The sequence below is a fragment of the Lemur catta genome, chromosome 6 (assembly GCF_020740605.2).
Source record: "Lemur catta isolate mLemCat1 chromosome 6, mLemCat1.pri, whole genome shotgun sequence".
Lineage (NCBI taxonomy): Eukaryota > Metazoa > Chordata > Mammalia > Primates > Lemuridae > Lemur > Lemur catta.
Genome location: NC_059133.1, coordinates 44,118,611 through 44,145,366, shown reverse-complemented (window position 1 = coordinate 44,145,366; position 26,756 = coordinate 44,118,611). Strand labels below are relative to the sequence as shown.

General features: G+C 40.5%; 1 protein-coding gene and 1 long non-coding RNA gene across 6 annotated transcripts in view; one reads left to right on the top strand and one right to left on the bottom strand.

Moving 5' to 3' along the window:
- Positions 1-875: 875 nt before the first annotated feature.
- LOC123639538 lies at positions 876-18,530 on the bottom strand. The gene is made up of 4 exons (XR_006735754.1): positions 18,377-18,530; positions 17,911-18,012; positions 2,260-2,363; positions 876-910 (listed from the first exon to the last, which is right to left on the bottom strand). It is a non-coding gene; the product is annotated as an uncharacterized LOC123639538 (long non-coding RNA).
- A 160-nt stretch (positions 18,531-18,690) lies between these two features.
- MDM2 (MDM2 proto-oncogene) overlaps positions 18,691-26,756 on the top strand; it is a 28,484-nt gene continuing 20,418 nt past the window's right edge. The window contains exons 1-3 of one of the 5 annotated variants that reach the window (XM_045553404.1): positions 18,691-19,017; positions 19,731-19,809; positions 22,943-23,017. In XM_045553404.1, coding sequence (XP_045409360.1) covers positions 19,735-19,809; positions 22,943-23,017 — 150 coding nt within the window. In that variant the 5' untranslated portion in view covers positions 18,691-19,017; positions 19,731-19,734. Of the gene's footprint in view, positions 19,029-19,304; positions 19,603-19,730; positions 19,810-22,942; positions 23,018-23,762; positions 23,811-26,756 lie in introns of those variants that run through there. The other 4 variants (XM_045553401.1, XM_045553402.1, XM_045553403.1 and 1 more) reach the window with 4 other exon arrangements.

The window sequence follows — 26,756 nt, the reverse complement described above, 5'->3', positions numbered from 1 at the left end:
TGTTGTCTTCATCACCTCTAAGCTGATAATTCTCAAATCCACATTTTTAGTTGTGCTCTTGCTCATAGTTTATCCTTGTTCTTTCAGGAAAAAATGTCGTATGAAAAAGGAGTTTACTGCAGCTTGCAATTCAATCACAAGAGAACTTTTCCTTGAGATAAGCAATGCTCATACTTCGATGTGCAGCAGAAGTGCTTATACGTACCTCCCATTTTATCATACAGAATACTAAAGAGATGTGCACTCAAGAGTGAGGATTAAATAAAATTAATAATTTTGACTACTTCTTCAAGAACATTCTTAAATAAATGTTAAGTGAAACTGGCTTTTTTTTTTTAACTGTTGGGTACATAGAGGGGAAGTACAATGACTGCTAGTATAGCTGGTGCCATGGCTTGAGTCACGCTAAGGTAACAGCAATTTTACCCACCATCAATGCAAAAGTCAACAAAGTGAAAATGCAAATAAAGTCTTAGTATTATTATGTAAAGAGTTTTGACCTCACAAGACCTTTTCAGGGGGGTCTGTGGACCGACATTTTGGGAACAGCTGCCCTAGGCTCCTAGGATGTTGTGGTGAACAAGAAAACAAGGTCCCTGCCCCCATGGAGCTTAAGAAGACAAACAGTTAAGAAGTAACATTTTTGGCCAGGTGTGGTGGCTTAAACCTGTAATTGTAGCACTTTGGGAGGCTGAGGCCGGAGGATTGCTTGAGGCCAGGAGTTCGAGACCAGCCTGAGCAAGAGAGACCCCGTCTCTATAAAAAATTTAAAAATTAGCTGGATGTGGTGGCTCACCTGTAGTCCCAGCTGCTCAGGAGGCTGAGGCTGGAGGATCACTTGAGCCCAGGAGTTCAAGGTTGCAATGAGCTATGATGAAGCCACTGCACTCCGGCCCAGGAAGCAGAGTCCCTGTCTCAAAAAAAAAAACAAAAAAAAGGAACATGTTAAAGAATTTTAAGAGGACAAACATTTAACAAATAGAGCAGTAAACAAGATGATTTCAGAGCATGATCAATTCTATGAAAGGAATAAACAAAGGGAATGTGATGGACAGTAACTAGGGGCTTGTGGGGTGGGGACTGCTTTTGAAAACCCCCTCTGAGGAGCTGAGGAGGTAACATCTAAGCCAAAGCTCAAGGATGAAAAGGGGTTCCCCATGCACAAAACTGGGAAGAAGTTTCTGGAAAGATGATGCAGCAAGGAAAAAAAGCACTGAGGCAGGAAAGGAGGGCAGTCAGGCTGTTGCAGTATATTTATGGCCCTTTTAAAACTTCTTCAAGGGGGATTCCAGGTTATTAGCATTAACAATGATAAAAGTATATGTATTAACTTTTAATCCTTGCAACAACCTTGTTATTATTCATATTTTACAGATGAGGAAACTGGTGTCAGAGCTAGAACACCAAGGCAGTTTGGCCATGGAACTGATTACTCACAATCTTTAAAGTCTCTTTTGGAGAAAATCGTTTAATAGATTAAAACTTCCTTATTAGTGTATATAAAAGCATTTGTGTGTATTTGTGCTTGTGTGTGTATGATATCTTATTTATTCCTCTTTGCTTTGGGTCTGCAGAACCAGAGGCTATTAAAGCCACTCTGACATCTTACAGACATCTGTCATTTGAGGGAAGGAACAGTAGTAGAAAGGAGTTTCTCTGAATAATTCTCTTAAAGAGTATCTCTTTCAACTTGAGCAGTCACGGACGCATTGATTCTTTTTGAAGCCCTGTCTTATTCTAATTGAGTTATAATAAACAAAGAGCAATGAACAGTCCATTCTATGACATGTTCCCTTTTTTGGTAGGTCTTTGAGTGACTTTTCTAACTTCCATGGTGGCCCAACGAGGAAGTTAGAAAGGTTTAATGCTCTGTTGCCCAATCTACACAGACAGGCCCACTCCCAGCCACCCCAATCCACAGGTGTCAGGTGAAGGGTGACACCTAGCTCAAAAGGTGGCTACCAGTTGAAGCCAGGCTTTCTCCTTGGTTGTAGGCATTCTGTCATCTGGATTCCAACAGAACCGCAAACCGAGTTGCTTTCTGAGAGACTAAACCCAAGAGACTAACCCCAATCCAGGATTCAGCCACCTGCACCTCAGCCCTAATAATAGACTGTGGCTTCTGCTCCCCAAGGAGCCCTGCTCTGAGCTTCTGGAAATTATATGGTTAAATCAAGACATGGACATGTGCTGCTCCTTTCCTGACAATAAGGAAGATATGCATTTGCTTGGTCTATTCTACCGCTGACTTGTACTTACTAGACTATAAGCTCCACAAGGGCAGGGTCTTGTCTGCTTCTGTTCACCTTTGTAGCCCCAGCCCTGGCACCATGCCTGGCATATGGTGTATGTTCAGTGATTATCTGTAGAGTGAGCGAATGATTAAATGAGTGGTTTAACTGGACACATGAAAATAGAGACATACCAGTATAGTGAAACATTTATCCATTTAGTATTTTATTCACTATTCCACAAATATTTATTGAGCACCGATTATGTTGGGCACTCCGTTAGATGCTAGGAATACAAAATCCATAGGTGAAGCAATCTAACCAAGGAGACTTTCCCAACTAATCAGATTCAAAGAAACAGTCCTTTATTCAGTTGGTAGCATGAATTAAGTAAGAGTTGCGGCATGCAGCACACTGTACCATACCCAGAAAAGTGGAAAGAGATGGAAGACAGTTCCTTTTCATCACAGAGCTCTCAAATTAAAGGCAAAGAGCATGGCCAGGTATTAAAATGTTATGCAATGACACATATATGAACAAAAATATATGAACATACCACCGTACCAAAATGCTGCATCTCTCTGAGTAATTAAGTGATCATTACTCATGGTGTTTCTGGCGGAGTTTTCGTCAGTCTAGTAAGTCTCTCTTTTAAGAACCCAGTTTTTTTCCTCATCCCAATTTGCAATTATATATTTATTTGCTGCTTGTATTTCTCCTTCACTACATTGCACGTGCCAAGAAAGGCAGGGACCATGTATATTTTGAACAGGCTATATTTCTGATGCCTTGTACCATGCCAATAAATATTTGTTAAATATATGAATTGCTGGGCACGGTGGCGCCCACCTATAGTCCCAGCTACTTAGGAGGCTGAGGTAGGAGGATCATTTGAACACAGGAGTTTGAGGCTGTAATGTACTGTGGTCACATCTGTGAATAGCCACTATGCTCCAGCCTGGGCAATTTAGTGAAACCCTATCTCTAAAAATGAATGAATGAAGGAAAGAAGGATGAATCACAGCCAAATTCCTGCTTAAAATATTCTGAAAACTGAGAGGATTGTAGTGGTAATTCAAGAAACTAATTGATGGTGTGTTTCTGACATGACCGGTCGCATAGGATTTATCTTTCCATACTGAACTAAATGACTGTTTTCATTTTTGCTGGCAAAGTTCTGGTCTAGAATCTGGTTCACTTTACTTCATTTTCTTTCTTAAGCTTATTTATTTATTTTTAACTGTGGTTAAAGACTCTAGTTTACTTTTAACAATAGCCTACAATTTGCTTTTTAAAATTACTCTATTAATTATTTTTTTATTTTTTTATTTCGGCTCACTATGGGGGTACAAAAGTTCAGGCCACACACATTGCCCATGCCCCCCTATCCCCCCCGAGTCTGAGCTTCAAGCGTGTCCATCCCCTAGACAGTGCCCATTGCACCCATCACGTAGGTATGCACCCATCCCCCCTAATTTTTGATCATATTTTTATGTAGTGTATTTGGATTTATGTCTCTAAATAACTTAAAAGTGACGAGGACACTATTAAGTAAGGTAATGAGAGATAAGAAACATTTAGCTTTATTTTTAAAGTGGGTGACAGCCTCTAAGCTTGAAAACAAAACCACGGCTGTTTTTGCCCTTCCTTTGGCATTCCCTTTGCTGCGACAATGGGTCCAGTCATCATCTGTGGCGTATGTATCATGCTTTGTAAACCTATGTCTTGCTCTTGCTCTATAACCCTATCTTGCTCCCCCCCTCAATAAACTTCACCTCATGCTTGCCTTAAAAAAAAAAAAGAAAGAAAACAAAACCACAGTCAGACTGTGTCATTTTCTGGTCGCTAGGTGGAACCACTACTACCATAGGGTTCCTAAATTTTCAGTCATTTAATAATCAAAGCCTCTTTTAAGGCCGGGCGCGGTGGCTCACGCCTGTAATCCTAGCACTCTGGGAGGCCGAGGCGGGAAGATCGCTCGAGGTCAGGAGTTCGAGACCATCCTGAGCAACAGCGAGACCCTGTCTCTACTAAAAATAGAAAGAAATGATCTGGACAGCTAAAATTATATATATAGAAAAAAATTAGCCGGGCATGGTGGTGCATGCCTGTAGTCCCAGCTACTTGGGAGGCTGAGGCAGAAGGATCGCTTAAACCCAGGAGTTTGAGGTTGCTGTGAGCTTGACGCCACCGCACTGTAGCCCGGGCAACAGAGCGAAACTTTGTCTCAAATAAAAAAAAAAAAAAGCCTCTTTTACGTATTTAACATTACATTTTAGCTCAGTGAGTTCCTTTAAATTGGAAGGATCCTCAGAGAGAAAAAAAAAATATGTAGTCAATTCTTACACATTTTAACACTCAGAAATGCTGCTTATTAGAATTTGAGTTCATTTTCAGATTTTTCTGAGAGGTTTGAAGGGCTCTACTGTGTTTAACAGCACAAGGATCAGTTAGAAACTAGGGAGGAAGCTATTTAAAAGGAAGGAATGACTAACGTCTGAAGGTCAGAGCACTAAAATCCTGGTGACATTAGCAAGTTGCAACACATGGGTTTTCCCTTTAAAAAACAAAAAACATTCTGTGCTGATTTCTCATTTTTGGCCCCAGTAATTACTAGACTCATGCTTGCTCTTTCATTTCCTCTTCTAATGATAAAGGAAACTGCAGTTGCTCAACTTTTAAACTGAAAACATTGGACAAGTACACAAAACGGACAAGCACAGACAGAGCTCCTCTGTGGTGGCAGATGTCTGGGCCCTGTGGCTGCCCCATTATTTCCCTTTCTCACTTTTGTTCTTTTCATCTTCATTTCTTATCACATTCATTTTTTTCCCTAACCATTCCACCACCCTCTTTTCCTTCTATCACACCCTTACATTAAGCCCATGAGTTAAAGCATTGATGGACGTTTCTACTTCAACTCAGGACTATCGATACAAAACACAAGACCCCAGTAGTCATTTAAATATAATGTAAAGCAAACTCCTTTTCTATAAATGTAACATACAGGTCTTTCCAACTGATTAAAAATGTACTTAAATGAAAATTAAATGAATTTTTTAGCATATAAGACTGGCAAACATTTTGTTTTGATTTTAATAGAGACCTATAAAACCACACCTTTTTAAATTTACTCTAGCAAAGGGTGTGGGAAAATGAGTACCCTCTCACACCCATTATGAGGCTATAAATTGCCCAGCCACAAAAATGCTTACGTTCTTTGCCCCAGAAAGTCCACTAGCAGGACTTTATACCAAGGAAGTAAGGATGTATACAAGGATTTTGTACGTGGAAGTTTATCAAAGCATTATTAATAATGGCAAAAAGTTGGAAAGCACCTAACTGTCTAACAGTTAGGTGTTGTTAGTCCACCGGTCTGTGTGGTTCCCCAGACTTCTGGAAAGGCCTGGGGTTTTTAACCTTATACTTGTCACCTGAACCTCAGCTGGATGAGTGAGACAGTAGAGGTCCATGGACTTCTACAGTTAATAATTGCTAGTCTCTCATTTCTAAGTTCAGACAGTTTGATTTCCTCATCTTTTTCAACATGCTGCTTAGAACTTCCAACTGCAACCCCTTCCATCTTCCACTGTGGTTAAATACAAGAACTGTGGTCTTTATGATGATGATGATGATGATGATGATTGTATTCCCCAGAGCTTAGCATCACAGTTAATAAGCACTTAGCACATTTTTATTGAATGAGTGAATAAATGAATGAGATCTTTGCATCTACCTAAAAGCAAGAGGCTGAAGCACAAAGTATGATTTCTAAAGGGTTTACTGGAGCCAAAGTAAGGACAACTGCCTGGAAGACTCAGACCGAGGTAACCTTGGATATGAGCTCAGTTTGGCCTTTGTTACAAGCAGGTTTTTAAAGGCAAAAAAGGGGGACAGGGAGTGGCCTGTTACAAAGTCGTCTGTCAGGAATTCTCGTTGGTTTACAGAAATAACATTGATTAGTGATTGGCTATTCATTGTTAAGCTACAGGGTGTGGGTTATAGTGGGTAGTGTGGCATTATTAGGTTAATTTATTGCTACTTGTGGCAATAGCAAGCAGTTTCAAGAGATGAATACATAGCTCAAAGAGGGGAGTAGAATGTAATTGCCATCTCATTTTAATTAATGTCTCTCTGGGCCTGATAATTTAAAAGGACTTGCATTCCTCAGATAAAAGTTCTTTTCTTTTCTAATTTGCAGTCTGCCTTGAATGTGATTCACTCCACTTCAAGCTGTAGGCACATATCTCTCTGTGGAAAGAAATCATTTACACAGTAATACTATAAGGAAGAAAATGATTCATATCATTTAAAGTGTTAACCTAACAAAACAAGAGTGATGGTTTGGCCACCCATTTGTTCAACAAATGTACTGAGTAGCTTCTATTACCAGGCATGAAAGCCCTGGGGATAGAACCACAGAATTAGAAATTAGGAAAACTGTCTGGATTGAGCTTTTTAAGCTACACAATTAAAGGGATTGGTTTATACACCAGAGTATCAGTTTCTTTTCTTTCTTTCTTTCTTTTTTTTTTTGGAGACAGATTCTTGCTCTGTTGCCCAGGCTAGAGTGCCGTGGCATCAGCTTAGTTCACAGCAACCTCAAACTCCTGGGCTTAAGCAATCCTTCTGCCTCAGCCTCCCGAGTAGCTGGGACTACAGGCATGTCCCACCATGCCCGGCTAACTTTTTCTGTATATTTTTAGTTGTCCAGCTAATTTCTTTCTATTTTTAGTAGAGATGGGGTCTCACTCTTGCTCACGCTGGTCTCAAACTCCTGACCTCAAGCATCCTCCTACCTCAGCATCCCAGAGTGCTAGGATTACAGGTGTGAGCCACCGCACCTGGCCCAGAATATCAGTTTCTTAATTCAGAAAGGTGCACATACCTGAACTATCCATTTCCCTCTATGGGCATCCCGTCCTTTGTATCAAGGTACCTGTAAAACTACATAGGTTAGCAGGAAGTGTTTTTAGGGGGCATATAATCAGTGGTAAGGGAGTAGACTAAAATAGGAAGCTATTTCTTTCAAGCCATGGAAAGGCCTGGAAATGTTTATATATTCCTCCAGTGAATTGATTATTCCCATGTCAGACGATCATGGTCAAATTCTTATTATTTAATTCCTATTTTTATATACTTCCTGTATGTGCTGTGGTTTGAATGTCCCTCCAAAACTCATCAAAACTTAATCCCCAGTGTGGCAGTATTGAGAGGCAGGGCCTTTAAGAGTGATTGGGCCATGAGGGCTCTGCCCTCATGAATGGATCAATCTATTTACGAATTAACGGGTTAATGAGTTAGTGGGCTGTGAGTTATGGGAGGGGAACTGGTGGCTCTGCAGGAAGAGGAAGAGGGACCTGAGCTGCACGTTAGCACACTAAGCGCCCTTGCCATGTGATGCCTCTCTGTTGCCTCAAGACTCTTCAGAGTCCTTGATCTTGGACTTCCCAGCCTCCATAACTGTAAGAAGTAAATTCCTTTCTTTATAAATTACCCAGCTTCAGGTATTTTGTTATAAGCAACAGAAAACGGACTAAGACAAAACAGAATGCCCCTTTACTGTGTATTATTCCAGACAAGCTCTAAAATATAACTAAGGTACAATTTTCATTTTATAGGCCCATCCTACTCATTTAGGTAAGTCTGTCAAAAGAAAGCTAGTGTTTGCAAAGGTTAGGTCCTCAGGTTGCCTCTGGGATGATGAAGGACAGGGATTTGAGTAGGGTTTAAAGGGGTTTTGTCCTTATCTATGATATTCCTGCCCCCCTCTTTTTTTTTTAACAAGGAGAATTTGTGTATTACTTCTTTAAATTTTATTTTTAAAAATTAAGACTTTTTCTGGTCAATAACTGACGTATATGAAATACATATACTCCCTTTAAATAGATAGGAATGCTGCATTATCTATTTATTAATGATATACATTTTTTACCTATATAAATATATGTGTGTGTATATATATACAGAGAAAGAGACAGAATAATTTGAAATCGAGAAAGATATTTCCTTTTGTACCAGAAATGAAAAGAGAGCCCCAAAATCTAAGCAGTGAGCAGGTGCTAAAGCCAAGGGGCTCACAGCTAGCAAAGCAGCATCAGACTTTACGTCTGGGGACTGGGCTTCAGGCTGCAGGCTGCGGTGCCAGAGGCTGGCAGAAGGTGGAGGAGGAGGCGGGCGCGGGGCATCAGGGTGGAAAGCCGTGGATGTGAGCAGCGCTGCGGGAACAGCACAAGGCCAGGACCCCCGCCCGCCACACTAGAATACCACTTAGAGAGAAAAACTGGGATGAGGGAAATCTAAAACAAAGACTAAATATTTCTATTTAAAAGAGACTGGACACTGCCTAAATTGACTGATTAAATGATCAGATCCACCCCTTTAAATGGTAGCTACTGGACAGGCACAGCCTCAGGAATACTCATAGGCAAAATAAAAGTGCTATTTTTTTTCTATTTGCCTGCCTGAGCTGGTGTGAGTTAAATGTGCAGCCCCCACTTCTTATATAACAGTCAGTTATAATGCTGTTTATAGAGCCATCTATTGTCACAACCAATGAGAGCTGATAAGGCAGCTATACTGTTTGCTTCAGCCAATGAGGGTAAGTATACTATGTTGCTAAGACTCTCAGCCAATGAGTGCTCTCCTGAGCTATCCTCAGCTAAGCCTGTACTGCAAATGCAAGGTGGGTCATTTGTCCTGCTTAGGCCCAACTTTCTGCTGTTTATTTTGGGTTCTAGGGAACAGATTGACCCCAGATGTCTGTCATAATCTACGTAAGTGATAGTGTTGGCTTAGAATAAAGAGACAAAGACTATGATGGCATTTTTAAAAGAGCAGATGTTACAGTGACCTAAGTTGGGGGACTCCCAGAGGTTAGTTGGCAGTCTTCTAGGTCTAGCCACTGTAGAAAAAAATTAAAGATCCATATGCCTACCCAGCAGCTCCTCATCAGGGAGGAGGCACGGTGACTTTTTAACCAATTTGAAGATCAACAGCCCAGACATCTGGAGCCAGCTGTAGTAATTAGAGAGTTCCAAACACCTCATCAACCAGCAATAGTGTAAAATGGAGTGGTCAGGCAGAGATTGCTGGCAGGAATTGTCTGACCCCTTCAAGGTACCCACTGAGCATGGGAACAACCTCTCTAGCTTGCCTTGGGAGGAAGACTTTAATGCTACCAAGGACTGCCCTACAGCCCTGCAAGACAGTACTACTTTTGTGAGATTTTAATTTGAAGACCATGCCAACCTGTCATTCAAAGACATCCATCCCTGCCTAAGCTGTCAGATGTGCCAGTTTCTTAGATGTGCCATGATTATTCACTCAATAAAAAATTATATCAATCATGATTCTCAGTGGTAAGTAGCAGAAACCAACTGTATTACTTTTCTAGGGCTGCTCCAACAAAGTACCACAAACTGGGTGGCTCAGAAAAATAGAATTTGTCGTTCACAGTTCTGGAGGGCAGGTCTGAAACTAAAGTGTTGGAAGAGCCCTGGTTTCTCTGAAGACAGTAGGGATGGATCTGTTTCAAGCCTTTCTTCCTAGCTTCTGGAGTTTCTTGGGTTTGTGGAACATAACTCCAGTCCCCTCATGCTGTTCTCCTAGTGTGTGTTTGTATCTAAATTTCCCCTTTTATAAGGACACCAGTCATACTGGATTAGGGGCCCACCCTACTCCAGTATGACTTCATCTTAACTAGTTACATCTGCAACAACCCAAATAAGGTCACATTCTGTTATGCTGGGTGTTAGGACTTCAATATAAGAACTTTAGGGGACACAGGTGAGCCTATAATGCACCTTGTGGGATTTAGGGGGAAAAATCTTTTAAAAGGATATTGGGTCAAAGGACCATTGGAAAGGCTGAGGAAGCAACTTGAAAAGTGGGCAGGTACAGGGGAGCTGGGTGCAGCCAGGACCACAGCTAAAATCATGTCCCAAACCAGCCCAGTGAGGGTATCCTGACTTCTGCAGGACACTGGGCACCATAGCTTGCACAGTCCCAGCATCTCTGAGTTGCTATGCTGCAACTCCCAACTACCTTCAGACACCCAATTGAAGAATGGACTTACCAAGATCTTGGCTTTTATATCACTAGCTCCCAATTTTAAGTCTAGGTAACAAGCCCATGTCCTAGCTGCAAGGGAGGCTGGGAAAGCAAGTATAGCAATGTGTCACTTAACAACACAGATATATTCTAAGAAATGCATCGTTAGGCGATTTCATTGCTGTGTGAACATCATAGAGTACACTTACACAAACCTAGATGATATAGCCTACTACACACCTAGGCTATATGATAGAGCCTGTTACTCCTAGGCTACAAACCTGTACAGCATGTCACTGTACTGAATAGCGTAGGCAGTTGTAGCACAATAGTAAGGATTTGTGTATCTAAACATACCTAAACATAGAAAAGGTACAGTGAAAATACGGTATAAGATAAAAAATGGTCCACCTGTATAGAGCACTTACCATGAATGGAACTTGCAGGACTGGAAGTTACTCTGGGTGAGTCAGTAAGAGAGTGGTGAGAGAATGTGAAGGCCTAGGACATGATGCTATATTACTTTATAAACACTGTATACGTGGGCTACACTAAATTTATTTTAGAAATTTTCTTTCTTTAATAATAAATTAACTTTAGCTTATGATAACTTTTCTTTTTTTTTAAGAGACAAGGTCTTGCTCTGTTGCCCAGGCTGGAATGCAGTAGTACAATCATAGTTTACTGCATCCTCAAACTCCTGGGTTGAAGTGATCCTCCTGTCTCAGCCTCCCAAGTAGTTGGGACTACAGGCACCTGCCACCATGCCTGGGTGATTTTTCTTATTTTTTGTAGAGACTGAGGTCTTGCTATGTTGCCCAGGCTGGTCTTGAACTCCTGGCCTCAAGCAGTCCTCCCACCTTATCTTCCCAAAGTGCTGTCATGTCAGCTACTCGGGAAGCAAAGACAGGAGGACCCCTTGAGCCCAGGAATTTGAAGTTATAATGAGCTATGATTGTACCACTGCACTCCAACTGGGGTGACAGAGTGAGACCCTGTCACTTAAAAAAAAAGACTGATTCCTTCATTTTGAAACTTCAATTCATATTTGATTCAAAGCTTTCCTCCCCCTCTCACCCACCAAAGCAGGCTAGCCTTGTGAATTGGGAAGGGGGTGTGGGATGTGGGGCATGGGTCTTGTCACATCCCATTCCCTCTTCCCTGTTCTTGTGGTGCCAAGAATTCCAAGATGACCCCTGTGACTCTTACCCTTGTGTAATCCTCTCCCCTTTAAGAGTGGGTAGAACCTGTGACCATGATGAGATAGTACTCCCATGATTATGTTACATTACATGGAAAAAGGGAGATGTAGGTTGGTTTCATCAAGTCATATGAAACTTTAAAGTCAGACATTTTTCTGGCTGGCATCAGAAGACTAAGTCAGAGGTTGGAAGGCCAAGGGAGATTTGACACACTGTTGCTGGCTTGAAGATGGAGGGGGTCATGTGCCAAGGAATGCAGGAAGCCCTTCTCAGCTGAGAGCAGCCCCCACAGACAGCAAGAAAAAGAGGATCACAGTTCTACAATCACAAAGAACTGAACTGGAATGAGCTAGAAAGCATGTTCTTCCCTAGTGCCTCCAGATAAGAGGCCAAGCTGGCCAACACCTTGCTGTAGACTTTAGGAGACCTGGAGTAGAGGAATCAGGTGGGCTCACCTGGATTTCTGATATACGGAACTGTGAGCTAATAAATTTGTGTTGCTATGAGCCACTACATTTGTGGTAATTTGTTACACAGGAATAGAAAACAACTACATTACTCCTGCCATCAGAGTACCAGGTGTGGCAAGCAGGAGGGGGAGGAAAATTACATTTCTTTGCATGATTGCCCTTGAAAGTTTGTTGCTCTGTTATTAGCGGGACATTACCATGGTGCCATCATGTGAAGAACCCCAACTAGGTGATGGGAGACATTTCTGTCCTTTTCTGTTGGTTGTCCCGAACTTCTCTGATTAATACCAACTGGCCACCAGTACCCTTCACATGGAAAGTGTCCAAATGATAGATCTTCAAAGGGTCCTGTGACATAGTTCTGGTGAGAATTTGGACTGGGGAGATGTGAGTGAGGCTCAACTTCTTTTTCCCCAATTCAGCACATGCTACCAGTAGACATCCTATAGTCTTCTGCTGCCAGGGTTCTTTTACCCAGCTAGTGGCCAGCCTAGGGGCCTCCAGCAGAACTGTTTGCACCCTTGGGACCACTCAACCTGCGGAAACTCCAGCAGCCCTTCCCCACCAAAGAGTGGGGTGCTGTTCAACCTCACTATGTCTCTTCTGCCAGTTGAGTGGCTCGGCACCTTTCAGAAAAGAGATCCCGGAGTTCTTTGGGGCACATGGGAGATTATAAACTCTTCATTCCTCTGAAAGGTGACTTCTGTTGTTTCTGGTCCTCTCTTAAAACTCTCGATGGTAAAGTTATCAGACCAGTTCAGCCTGTATTGCTCCTGTGGGAACCAGAGTCTCAGGCCAAGAGTTGGGCCTTATTTGAACTTAGCCTAAGAGATTTGAGTCACTGTTCTTAACGGAGCAATATTCCTATGAAATCTCTGAAATATTTGGTATCCTCTAAGAGCAGGATCAGTTCTCAGTCATGCTCCATCCTGATATACTATTTCTGTTACAAATTCATCAGTGTCAAAAAAAAAAGACCTATTGTAACCAAGTAGGATTTTACGTGAGTAATAAAAGGATGATCAATATTAGAAAATCTATAAATATCATCTCACCACATTAACATATAAAGGAGAGGCCAGGTGTGGTGGCTCACGCCTGTAATCCTAACACTCTGGGAGGCTGAGGCAGCAGGATCGCTTGAGCTGAGTTTAGCCTGAGCAAGAGCGAGACCTCCATCTCTACTAAAAAATATATAGAAAGAAATTATCTGGACAACTAAAAATATATAGAAAAAATTAGCTGGGCATGGTGGCGCATGCCTGTAGTCCCAGCTACTGGGGAGGCTGAGGCAGGAGGATCGCTTGAGCCCAGGAGTTTGAGGTTGCTGTGAGCTAGGCTGATGCCACGGCACTCTACCCTGTACAACAGAGTGAGACTTTGTCTAACAACAACAACAAAAAAAAACATAAAGGAGAAAAGCCACATGGTCATTTCTAGATGCATAAAAAGGCAATATATAGTATAAAATTGAGACCAGGTGTGGTGGCTCATACCTATAATCCTAATAGTTTGGGAGGCCAAGGTGAGAGGATCACTTGAGGCTAAGAGGTTAAGACCAGCCTAAGCAACATAGCGAGACCCTGTCTCTACAAAAAATAGAGAAAAAAAAAATTAGCTGAATGTGATGTCGTAGTTCCAGCTCCTCAGGAGGCTGAGGCAGGAGGATCACTGGAGCCTAGGAGTTTGAGGTTGCAATGAGCTCTGATGATGCCATTGCACTCTAGCCCCAGGCAACAGAGTGAGACCATCTCCAATAAATAAATAAATAAATAAATAAATAAAATTGAGCACTCATTTATAGTAAAAACAAAAACTAAAAAAACTAGAAATAGAAGAAATCTATTATATTGTGATATGGAGAATTACCTAAAACAGCAAACATCAAACTTTAAAAGCATTTTTATTAAAGTCAGGAGTAAGATGAGGATGCCCACTATCATTGCTACTATTCCATAAAGTAATAATTGTTCTAATGGTTATAAGAAAATAAAAGAAGAGGTATAAGAAGGGAAGAGACAAGTTGATAGTTTTTGTAAATAATATTATCTACATAAAAAACCCAAGAGCATCTACTGAAAAATTAATAGTATATATATATATATTGTGTTATATATATATATATATAAAACAAAATGCAACAGTATTGCTGGCTATAAGATCAAAATATGAAAATCAATAATTGTTTCATATGTTGGCAATAACCAAATAGAAAATAAAATAGGAAAAAATAAAATTTAAAATAGCAATAAAAGTTATAAAGCACCTCAGAAAAAAATTAGCCAAAGATACAAGAGCTTTAAGAAAAAAATGATAAAACATTATTAAAGGATGTCAAGATAGACTTAAAAAAATAAAGCTATATGTCATATTATCTAGGAAGAATTCATCCTGAAAAGATGTCAAATTAATCAATCCAATTCAATTCAAAGCAAAATCCCAATAGGATTCTTCTTACAAATTAGACAAACTGGTTTTAAAAATAACATCCAAGAAGGGCCAAAACAATATTGAAAAAAGATAAGGAGCACTTGCCCTGTTAGATGTTGAAACTTACTACAAGGTTTAATACTCTGTGGCCCAGCAATTCATTCCTCTTATACGTATGCAGTCTTCTGTCTCTACTGTTTATGGATTCATAAATTTACAGTCATATGTATGGACTCAGTGGACATGCATTAAATTGAGCATTATGATTGCTTTAAGAGAGGGGAGGAGAATGGGGTTAAGAATAACAGTGGAGGCAGGCGAGGTGGCTCATGCCTGTAATCCTAGCACTCCGGGAGGCCGAGGGGGGGAGGGTAGCTTGAGATCAGGATTTCTAGACCAGCCTGAGCAAGAGCAAGACCCTATCTCTACTAAAAATAGAAAGAAATGATCTGGACAGCTAAAAATATATATAGAAAAAATTAGCCGGGCATGGTGGCACATGCCTGTAGTCCCAGCTACTCAGGAGGCTGAGGCAGGATTGCTTGAGCCCAGGAGTTTGAGGTTGCTGTGAACTAGGCTGATGCCGCGGCACTCTAGCCCAGGCAACAGAGCAAGACTCTGTCTCAAAAAAAAAAAAAAAAGAATAACAGTGGAATTTCAACTTTTTTGTTTAATTTTTGAAATATATTTGATGCAGAAATGACAAATGTGAATTTTTGAGCAGTGGTTATGTTGGATATTAATTATTCTGTGAATGTTTCTGAATGTTTTAAACTTGTCAAAATAGAAACAAAAAGTCTGTATTTATATTCACTATTTGCTGGGCTTTTGGTTTTTATTTATTTTTTTGAGACAGGGTCTTGCTCTTTTATCTGGGCTAGAGTACAGTAGCATGATCATAACTCACTGCAACCTCAAATTCCTGGGTTGGGCATACCACCACGCCTGGCTAAGTTTTCTATTTTTTGTAGAGACAGGATCTTGCTTTTGTTCAGGCTGGTCTTAAACTGTTGGCCTCAAGCGATTCTCCTACCAAAGTGAAGCCTTCCAAAGTGCTAGGATTACAGGCATGAACCACTGTGCCCAGCCTGCTTTTAGTAACACTATTCAGTTCCAGATGTTTGGAAAGATATAGGGAATTTGAACTACTTCTGTAATTTTGGATAGTCTCATAAATATTGTGAAACTCTCAACATTCTAAACACCATTTCTGGGGTAAATCTTGTTTATTTTTCACTGTGCTTTTTTTTTTGTTGTTGTTGTTTTTTTTTTTTTTTTTGAGACAGTCTTGCTCTGTTGCCTGGGCTAGAGTGCTGTGGCATCAGCCTAGCTCACAGCAACCTCACACTCCTGGGCTTAAGCGATCCTACTGCCTCAGCCTCCCAAGTAGCTGGAACTACAGGTGTGTACCACCATGCCCGCTAATTTTTTTTTTTCTATTTTTAGTTGCCCAGCTATTTTTTTCTATTTTTAGAGATGAGTGTCTCACTCTTGCTCAGGTTGGTTTTGAACTCTTGACCTCAAGCGATCCTCCCCCCTGAGCCTGCCAGAGTGCTAAGGTTACAGCCGTAAGCCACCACACCTGGCCCACCTTACTTTAGATATTAGTCAGCTGTCATTATTAAATATAAGTATGAAGTGGCCCTTGGGCCAGGATGTTTATTGTGGATATGTTTACAGAGTTTATAGCCCAAAGAATATTTAGATATTTAAGGTATCTCCACCTCTTGGGCATGGAGAACAATGCTATGGAAAAAGAGGGAGAAGCTTGCCCCCAGGAAAGCCTCAAGTAAGCACAATGAAGGACACAGGATAATGGTGGAATGTAGGCAAACAGCAGCTGGTCTGCATTTTTTTAATGGTAAAGTCACAAACAATAGAAACTGCTTTTAAAGTAAGCTGATTCAGTTTGCTTTCTTATTCCTCATTTTGACTTCTGCAGTACTCAGTATTCTAGTTTGAGACACCACTATACTGCCCTGGGTTGGCTGGCTTTCGGGTTGTTCCTCTCATTCTGTTGCTGCTTCAAGCTCTGTATCGAGCCTGAGCTTTCTACCACTCAACTCTATTCTGAGGTGCATCACCGAAAACTCAACAACAACACAACTTTTCCATCCCTTCAGGCTTTTTTTGTCAACAGTATCATCATTCTCTTTAGGTGGAAACTGAGTCATCCTGCTAGGTTCTATTGACAGCTGGAGCATGACTATCTTGTTCACCATTTGGGGCCCATGGTAGTACTCAGTACACAATGGTAAGTTATCATTACCAAGTCCTTGAAAGAGTGAATGGTTGCCTCAATTTCTCTCCCTAACACTTTAAATCCTATCACTTCTACCTTGATTTCTGCCCCTCCTTTTCTGGTTCCATTAGAAAAGGACTAATCCTATCAGTTCTGCCCTTTGTTTCTGCTCTAATAATTTTGTCAAGATAATTTTTTTGAAGCACAAGGCCAATGAGAATGGGGAAAGTCAGTCCAGTTTGAATCAGCTCTTGGTGGTCCTGTTAAAACCATTTGAAGCAAATTACCAGCTTATATGCTCCCAATGTCTACCCACTGCCTACTCTGTCCAAAACCCAAATTCCCCTGCTTGGCATTTAAGGAGACTCCCAGTTCTTTTTTTTTTTTTTGAGACAGAATCTCGCCCTGTTGCCTGGGCTAGAGTGCCGTGGCATCTGCCTAGCACACAGCAACCTCAAATTCCTGGGCTCAAGCACTCCTTCTGCTTCAGCTTCACGAGTAGCTGGGACTACAGGCATGCACCACCACGCCTGGCTAATTTTTTCTATATATTTTTTTAGTTGTCTGGCTAATTTCTTTCTATTTTTAGTAGAGACAGGCTGGTCTTGAACTCCTGAGTTCAAGCGATCCTCCCGCCTAGGCCTCCCAGAGTGCTAGGATTACAAGCATGAGCCACTGCAACGGGCTGAGAAAACTCTCCAGGAGTCTCCAGGAGACTCTCACTTCTTAAAACTTTTTCTTGACTCATGCAAGTCAAACTGACTTACTATTTCTCAAATGGTCCTGTTATATTTTCACTTCTGGATTTTTTTTTTAACAGTATTTTTCTTGTGCCTGAAATATTCTCTGCTTTTATTTAAGTCTTACCATCCTTCAAGGTACACAACATGTGTGATCCTCTCTAAGGCCTTTGTGAGCTGCCGTGGTATGACTGAGCAATTCTGTGTCTGAACTCCTACAGCACACACCCATTCACTCATCTGGTATCTAACAAATGCCAACTTCTATCACTTATCCTTTTATGCTTACATTGTCCTACCGTTTGTGATTTTCTTTCACCGAGTGTCAAGCACCAGGGTCTCACAACCAGAAATCTTATATATTTGATATGATAAAGATTAGATTGTTTTTTAAAAAGCCACATTAAATCCCTGAAGTTGATCATGTTGGCAATTAAATTAAATCAATTGAATGACAACTATGTTTAAGGAAGATTTCTTTCTAGTAGGCTGGGGCGTAGGAGAAGGGAACGACATAATTTTATAAAAAAGGTTCTTATTTACCAGAAGCTGTTCTTTGCAATGACTGTGCTTTTCGGGTTGAGCCACCTCAATTCTTCATGTCCTCATTAATCTCTGAGACTGCATCAAAACCGCTTGCCACACCTATGTGAGCAAGTAGGCGAGTCTTTCAGAATCGAGCGCATAATATACAAATATATATATTTTAATGGTAATCAGTGTATAGCTTATATAAACAAACCCAAACATTCTAAAAGCATGCTGTCTTTTACCATCACCCCCTTCCTCCCCAAATCTCAACGGTAACCACCGTCTTATTTCTCCAATTAGAACACTTGCCTGCACTAGTGCATAAGCCTATATTCCGTGCTATTTTTAAATCTTAAAAAACAAGTCTTAAAAATAACTCATTTGTATACAGTTCCAGCAGCTGGAGCGGGCTTAATATATCACACAGCTGTTACTTTTGGTTTCTTTTTGGAGCAGGGGCACTTAGATTCGCACTTACGGGCAGTCTCCAACCCGGTCGTGTGAAGTAAACACATGAAATACAAAAACAGCACAAGGCTGAAGGAGTGTCCCAAGCGTCGCGCGCCACACAGGCGGGAGCCGAGGAGAGCCGAGCCCCACCCCGGGGCCGGCGGCCCGGCGGCCCGAGCCCCCCACCCACCTGGCGACCCGCCGAATACGGCGGCGCGCGCCCCTGGCGCCCACCCTCCACCCTTCGCGGAGGCGGCGTGGCTGGGCCCCGTCCCCAATTGGCGGAGGCGGCGGGGCCGGCGCGTGCGTGCTCGCGCGCGCGTAAACGCCCGAATGGGCCGCGGCGCCCCGCGCGCTCCCTCCGGGCGGTAGGGGGCGCGCACCGGGGAACCTCCGCGAGGTCGGTTCCTGGCGGGGTCTGCACGGCCTGTGTGACTGGAGGGAAGATGGAGCCCAGAGCCGAGCCTGAGGGTCAGCTCTGACCTTTCTGACCGAGGTCCTGCCCCCTTTCGCCGCCAGGAGCTTCCGTCCTCTCCGGACTAGTGCGTTCGAGCTCCCCAGTGGCCTGGGCCCCGAGGCCCAGGGCGTGGGGCTTCCGCGCGCCCCGTGAAGGGAACTGGGGAGCCTCAAGGGACCCCGCACAACTCCAGGCGCGAAAACCCCCGCATGGTGAGGAGCAGGTATCGGCCAAAGGGAGCGGGCAGTCCCGGGTCTGGGCTGGGACTTGGGTCCCCTCGCTCGCTTTTGTCTCCAGCCTCTTCTCCGCACGCAGCCTTTGTGCTATTCGTGGTGGGGGGCGCAGGGCACGTGGCCTTGCGCGGGTTTTGTTGGAAGGAGGCGAGGTTGCCGCCGGGGGCGAGGGGGTGAGGAGGGCGGGGTTTAGAGCTGGCGCTCCCGGCGGTTGGGGGTCTCCCCGGGAGCCCGGGGTAAAGGTCACGTGGGCGGGGGGCTGCGGGGCTGCTGGGCGCTTCCGCACCGGGCTCGGGATGATCGCAGGTGCCAGTGCGGTTGCCAGCCTGAGCCGGGCGCTGAGTCTGGGCGAGATTGGGCTGGTTGCGTGAGCAAGTTGACTCAGCTTTTCCTCTTGGGCTGGTCAAGTTCGGACACGTTCCAGTCCGTAGTAAAAGGAGCTAAGCCCTGACTTGTCTCCAGCTGGGGCTATTTAAAGGATTCCTCTTCCCAGCTGTATTCACTGGCCGTTAGAGATAGACACCTGTGGTCACAAACCTGCAGCACTTTTCTATACCGATCCAGGTAAGGACCGACTTACTTACAGCTTTAGTTTTAAGAAAGGCAGTATTTATTTCCTTTATATATGGTGTCTTTTTCACAGATGTTTCGTTATTTCCAGGTTTTATCCTGTGTTTATTTCCTACTTGTAGGCAAATGTGCAATACCAACATGTCTGTATCTACTGATGTAGCCACCTCACAGATTCCAGCTTCGGAACAAGAGACCCTGGTTGGTATTTCTGTCTCAAGCGTAACTTTTAAAAATAATTTATTTTATGTGGTGATCAGCTACATTTCGTGCACCCTAATTGTAGCATGGCTCTTGAAATGAAATTGTGTCTACGTAGCTTAAATTCTGCCATCTCAGGCATAACTGTGTGGAGTAAAAAATGAACTGTAAGAATGGGTAAGTATTTTCTTAGTCCTTTACCACATGGGCTATAAAAATGACTTCCATTACATTTCTTAAGCACGGATGCTGAAGTTATGTTTGTTATGTGATTGATTTTCTTTTCTATTTTGACCTGTCAGTATTTAATTTTTTAAATGGTTTCTAAAAGTCACAAAAATAGTGCTTGTAAAGATTTTAGGCATTACAGAAATATATAAAGTAAAAACTGAAAATTTCAGTCTTTCCATCATGTTTCCTTTTAGGGTTTTTCTGTGTACATATACACATATGTTCACACGTGAATTTAAATATATATTATTGTCCTGTTTGTTCTAAAACAGGATTAAACTAGAGGTATTCTACAACTTGCATCCTTGTCAGTAAAATCTATAGAGTCTTTTTAATGGCTGTATAGTATTCCATAACACAGCTGTACCATTTTTATTTGTTTGTGCCTTTACTGATAGATTTTTTTAAAGTTACCTCTTGTTTTTGAGTATTACAAATAGTGCTGCTTTGTACATGCATCTTAACACAAGTGTTATGTGACTATTTCGGTTAAGAAAGATTTTATAGCATTAGAACTCTTGGCTGGGTGTGGTAGCTCACGCGTGTAATCCTAGCACTCTGGGAGGCTGAGGCGGGTGGATCGCTCGAGGTCAGGAGTTCGAGACCCGCCTGAGCAAGAGTGAGACCCCGTCTCTACTAAAAATAGAAAGAAATTATATGGACAACTGAAAATATATATAGAAAAAAATTAGCTGGGCATGTTGACACATGCCTGTAGTCCCAGCTACTTGGGAGGCTGAGGCAGGAGGATAACTTGAGCCCAGGAGTTTGAGGTTGCTGTGAGCTAGGTTGACACCATGGCACTCTAGCCCTGGCAACAGCGAGACTCTGTCTCAAAAAAAAAAAAAAAAAAAAAGTTAGAACTCCTGCATCCCATATTTTATGTATATTTGATTGCTGCTGGTAACTTTCTTACCAAAACGTTGTAACAGGTTTCACTCCTACCACCACTGAATATTACCAGTCTTTAATTATTATTATATTTTTGCCTTTTGGGGAGTAAAAGGTACTGTGCCATTTAGATTAGTATTTTCCTAGTCTCTTGGTGAGGCTGGGCATCTTTCCATTTTGTTAAATCAGTTGTTTCCTCTGGGGTTTGCCTGGTCTTATCTGTACATTTTTCTTTTGGGTTTTTTGTGTTTTTCTTAATTGGAGTAGTTCTATGTATTTTAAGTGCATATAACTTTTGGTGTTTACTAATGTTTCATTTAACTTTGTTTTTTTTTTCCCTATTGAGAACATTCTTATGAAGTCAAATTTGTAGACTTTTGTTGGCTTTTGAATTTCATATTGTGCTTTGGAAGAACTCTCCCATCCCAAGGTCTTACAAATATATTCCTATATTTTATTCTAATATTTTTAATTTTTATATCTACATCTTCACCTGAAATTTATCTTTTTGTTCTTAAATGTATTGTCTTTTATAATCATTTTCTTATTAATATATGTTTTTTAAGTCAGTAAAAAACTGATGACTTTCCATTGTGGAATTTTACTTTGAGTTATTTTATGTAATTTGTAGTTAATACACCATATATAAAAATTTAAGAGAAAAAAAGTAATTTTTTAGTCTTTTCTGAGAGGGTTCATTCTTTAGCCTGAAAGGACATACGTAAGCACATTTTTAAAAAGTGTGTGATCAGAACAATTAATACTTCAATTCTGCATTTATTATGTATTTTAAGTTTTTCAATTAAATAATATTTTTAATATTGTTGATTAGCTGGGAACAGGCCATTTGTAAAAATCTGGTTTTGAGAGCTCCCAGATGCTGTCAGATTTCAAAGTTAGATACAAGACAGGGGCATCTTGAGAGGTACAGAGCCACCAGTCTGTATGGGGTGGTAAGCTGTAAAGATACTCGAGTTTTGCAGATTTTGATTCAGCAACAGGAAGGGAGAAAGGGCATAAGCACATTACATTCCTCCCCCATGTGGGTTATTTTTGCAATACCACTTATAAAACCTCTAGATCAGGGTCAGGCATATAGCTTGTGGGCCAAATTTGGCCTGCTGCCTGTTTTTGTAAATAAAATCTTACTGGTTTACATGGTATCTATACTTTTGAGTTGGATAAACCATCTGTCATGAAAAGCTTAAAACATTTACCCTTAACAGAAAAAATGACTGCTAATCTAGTTGGCAGGCTTCTTGAAATATAGGTCATATGTCTCATTTGTGATTTTCTTTTTGCAGTACCCAGCACTGTCTAGTGCATAGTAAAAACTCAGTAAATGTCAAGTAGTTTTTTGAAATGTAGACCCGCTAAGAGGCAGTGTTGTGATATAGTAGGGAGAAAATGCTGAGTTGTAGTTGAGGGACATGAGTTGCTGCCTCAAATCTGCTTTCAGTTACCCTTGTCAGCTTGGGTTAGTCATTTTAAGTTCTCTAGCTTTCAAGAACCTAATCTGTAGAAAGTGAAGATTGAGAACAGGACCTACCCTAAAGATGTATTCTTTTGTATTGGATTCTCTAAGTTAGTTTGCAATAAATTCATTGGATCAGTATAGTAAGCTCATTGGATCTCAGCAATTTATGATTGTTTGTAAGGCAGTAAGCACATGATAAAAATAGCTGGAGGGAAAAATAATCTTCACTATCTTGGGATAGGTACTGTTTATGATCTCAACTAATGATACTTGATAATTCTGTCATAGTTGCATAATAATTGATCCAGAATTTTTTTTCCAAACCCTCTTGACTATCTGGTATTCAGTTTACATAGTCTAACCATTACACTTAGTAAAAACATTATAACCTATTTTTTGAGGTCCAACCTTGTGAAATTGTTAAACATAGTACCTGCTACCTTTATTGAACATCTTTATGGGCATGTTTGATTAAGGGCTTATGGTTCTGGAATAATTTGGGCAGTATAATAGCAGCTCTTTTTTTCTTTATAGGTTAGACCAAAGCCATTGCTTATGAAGTTGTTAAAATCTGTTGGTGCACAAAAAGACACGTACACCATGAAAGAGGTAAGCTGAACTAAGAGAAAGACATAAACTAATGTCTTACTAATGGTATGTAGCCATACTTACAGTTTTCAAGACCCTGGGGATAAAATTGGCCACAGAGGGATTTTTAATTATCAGCAACATTAAATTTTGTCGTCATTTGCACTATATTTAGAACCTGAAAATTCTAATTATATGTCTAGTTTCATTTCTCAGCTAGGAACTCAGACAAAGGGAAGCCCTGTATGCATTCTTGACCCTTTTATGCTGTGAACCCATTTGGCAGACTGGTAAAAGTCTTCTCAGACTGGTAACTCCTCAGAATCTTGTTTTTAAATGTATGAAGTAAAATTTACAGGATTACAAAGGAAACTTATGTTTAAATATAGTTATCAAAAATAGTAGTGATATATGTGCTTGTGATATATGTGCTTTTGTTATTAATACATTAAGTACTAAGATTTAGGAACAGATCTAATAAATATAATTTTGATGTAGTGAGGAGTATAAGTAATATTTTGAGATGTTTGCTGTATGCATAGTATGATATGAAAACGCTTGTGGTTTTTATTGATGATTAAATCACAGGGATTACAAATGCTATTGATTTGTTGCCTACATTTATGATTGAAGAAAAAGCTAAATTTCAGTTATAAGTTAGTGAAAATAAAGATAGAAAAAATTTTTTTCCCATCCAAATTAATGGACCCCCTAAATTCTATCCAAGGACTTCTTGGGCATCCCTGGATCCCAGGTTAAGAACTTCTGCACTAGAGATACATGAGTACAGTATACTGATCTTTCTGGGATAGAGGTGAGCTGTTTCATGAACATATGTTCTGTTTAGTGGATACAACATTTCAATGCATTCTCTAGCTTTCAATTTGTGTACAAAACATTTTCAGTGAGAGACTGAGCCATCTTAGGCAATATTTCAGTGTGAATGCAATGTGCCTGTTCCCCATCTGTACCGCTTACTTTATGGGGCTCAGATTACTTAAAACATTAAAGTTTCTCTGTCACAACAGAATAATGGGGCAGGAAGAGATTCCAGACCCTTTTCCTTTTCAGCTACACTTTTACAAACTTCCTTAAGGGATCTTTGGTAGAAGCAATCTAAGTTCTCTTCTTTGCTTTCCCACTGCCCGTCAACCATCTATCCAATTCATAATCACACAGGAATATTCCTTTAGGGCTGACATGCTTAGTGCATTCAGGGAAGTGCCGGGTTAAATGGTATTTTTAGGACTGTTAATTGGGAATTGACCTTATTATTATAATCAGTTAAAGAAACAAAGTATGGATTTGGCAGTAGGTAGAAATGAGAAAATTAATCAAGACCATCATAAAGACTTGGAATGCATATGTTAAACTATGTAACTGTAATGTGTAAATTATCAAATGCTGTTTTCAGTTACAGGCTCTTTGTTCTGGGGCACTTATGGGAAAGTGGTGAAAGCTAGTATGGGGTAGTAGAAAGAGCATTGGACTAGGAGTCAAAAGACCTGGGGTCAGTTTCCCAATTTCTGATACAGTGATGACAGTTCTATGAAATATCAGAAGGATGAGATAGTACTTTTTAAAAATTTTTGATGATTATGGGTACATAATAGTTATATATTTTTATGGGGTACATGTGATGTTTTGATATAGGCATACAAAATGAGTTAATCAAATAAGGGTTATTGGGGTATCATCACCTCACGTATTTAATAATTTCTTTGTGTTAGGAACATAAGTATACCATAACTTATTGTTGATTGTAGTCACTTTGTTATACTATCAAATATGGTTAATTCTATCTAACTGTCTAACTATATTTTGCATTCATTAACCATCCCCACTTTATCCCCCCTCCCTGCTACCCTTCCCAGCCTGTGGTAACCGTCATTCTACTCTCTGTCTCAATGAGATTAATTGTTCTTAATATTTAGCTCCCACGTATGAGTGAGAACATGTGAGATTTGTCTTTCTGTGCCTGGCTTATTTCACATAACATAATGTTCTCCAATTCCATTCATGTTTCAAATGGCAGGATTGCATTATTTTTTTGTAGCTATGTAACATCCCATTGTGTATATGTACCACAATTTATTTGTCCATTCATCCATTGATGGACACTTCGGTTGATTCCCTATCTTGGCTATTGTGAATAGTGTTGTAATAAACATGGGAGTGGAGATACCTTTTCCATATACTACCGAGTTCCCATACTTTGGATATATACCCAGAAGTGGAATTGCTGGGTCATATGGTAGTTCTATTTTCAGTTTGAGGAACCTCCACAGTGTTTTCCATAGTGGTTGCACTAATTTGCATTCCCACCAACAGTGTGTGAGGGTTCTCCTTTTTCCACATCCTTGCCAGCGTTCATTTTTGCCTGTCTTTTTGATTAAAGCCATTTTCACTGGGGTGAGGTGATATCTTACTGTAGTTTTGGTTTGCATTTCTCTAACTAATGATGTCGAGCATTTTTTCACGTACCTGTTGGCCATTTGTATGTCTTCTTTTGAGAAATGTCTGTTCAGATCCTTTGCCCATTTTTTAAGTTGGATTATTTGATTTTTTTTCCCATTGAGTTATTGGTGCTCCTTATATACTCTAGTTATTAATCCCTTGACAGATGGGTAGTTTGCAGATACTTTCTCCTGTGAGTTGTCTTTTCACTTTGTTGATTGTTTTCTTTGTTGTACAGAAACTTTTTAGCTTGATGTGATCCCATTTGTCCAATTTTTCTTTGGTTGCCTGTGCTCTAGTTGTATTACTCAAGAAATCCTTGCCCAGACCAATGGTCCTGAAGTGTTTCCCCCCCCATTTTTTTTTCAGTAGTTTCATAGTTTCAGGTCTTAGATTTAGGTTGTTAATCCATTTTGATTTGATTTTTGTATATGGTGAGAGATAAGGGTCTATCCATTCTTCTGCATATGGATATTCAGTTTTCCCAGCACCATTTATTGAAGAGACTATCCTTTCTCCCCTGTATGTTTTTGGCACCTTTGTCAAAGATAATAAGTTTACTATAGATGTGTAGATTTATTTCTGAGTTCTCTGTTCTGTTCCATTGGTCTAAGTGTCTGTTTTTATGCTAGCAACATGCTGTTTGGTTACTACAGCTCTGTAGTATAATTTGAAGTCAGATAATGTGATTCCTCCAGTTTTGTCCTTTATGCTGAGGATGGCTTTGGCTATTCTGGGTCTTTTTTGGTACCATATAAATTTTAGGATTATTTTTTCTATTTCTGTAAAGAATATCTTTGGTATTTTGATGAGGACTGCATTGAATCTGTAGATTGCTTTGGATAGTATGGACATTTAACAATATTGATTCTTCCAATACGTGAGCATGGACTGTCTTTCCATTTTTTTTGTGTACTCTTCAACTACTTTCATCAGTGTTTTCTAGTTTTCATTGTAGAGATCTTTCACTTCTTTGGTAAAGCTTATTCCTGGGTATTTTATTTTATTTGTAGCTACTGTAAATGGGATTACTTTCTTGGTTTCTTTTTCAGATTGTTTACTGTTGGCATATAGAAATGCTACTGATTTTTGTATGTTGACTTTGTGTCCCGGAACTTTACTGAATTTGTTTATCTGCTATAATAGTTTTTGAGTGGAATCTTTAAGTTTCTCTAGATATAAGATCATACTGTTTAAAAACAAGTATAATTTGACTTCTTCTTTTCCAATTTGGATGCTCTTTATTTCTTTCTCTTGTCTGATTGCTCTAGCTAGAACTTCCAGTAGTATCTTAAATAACAGT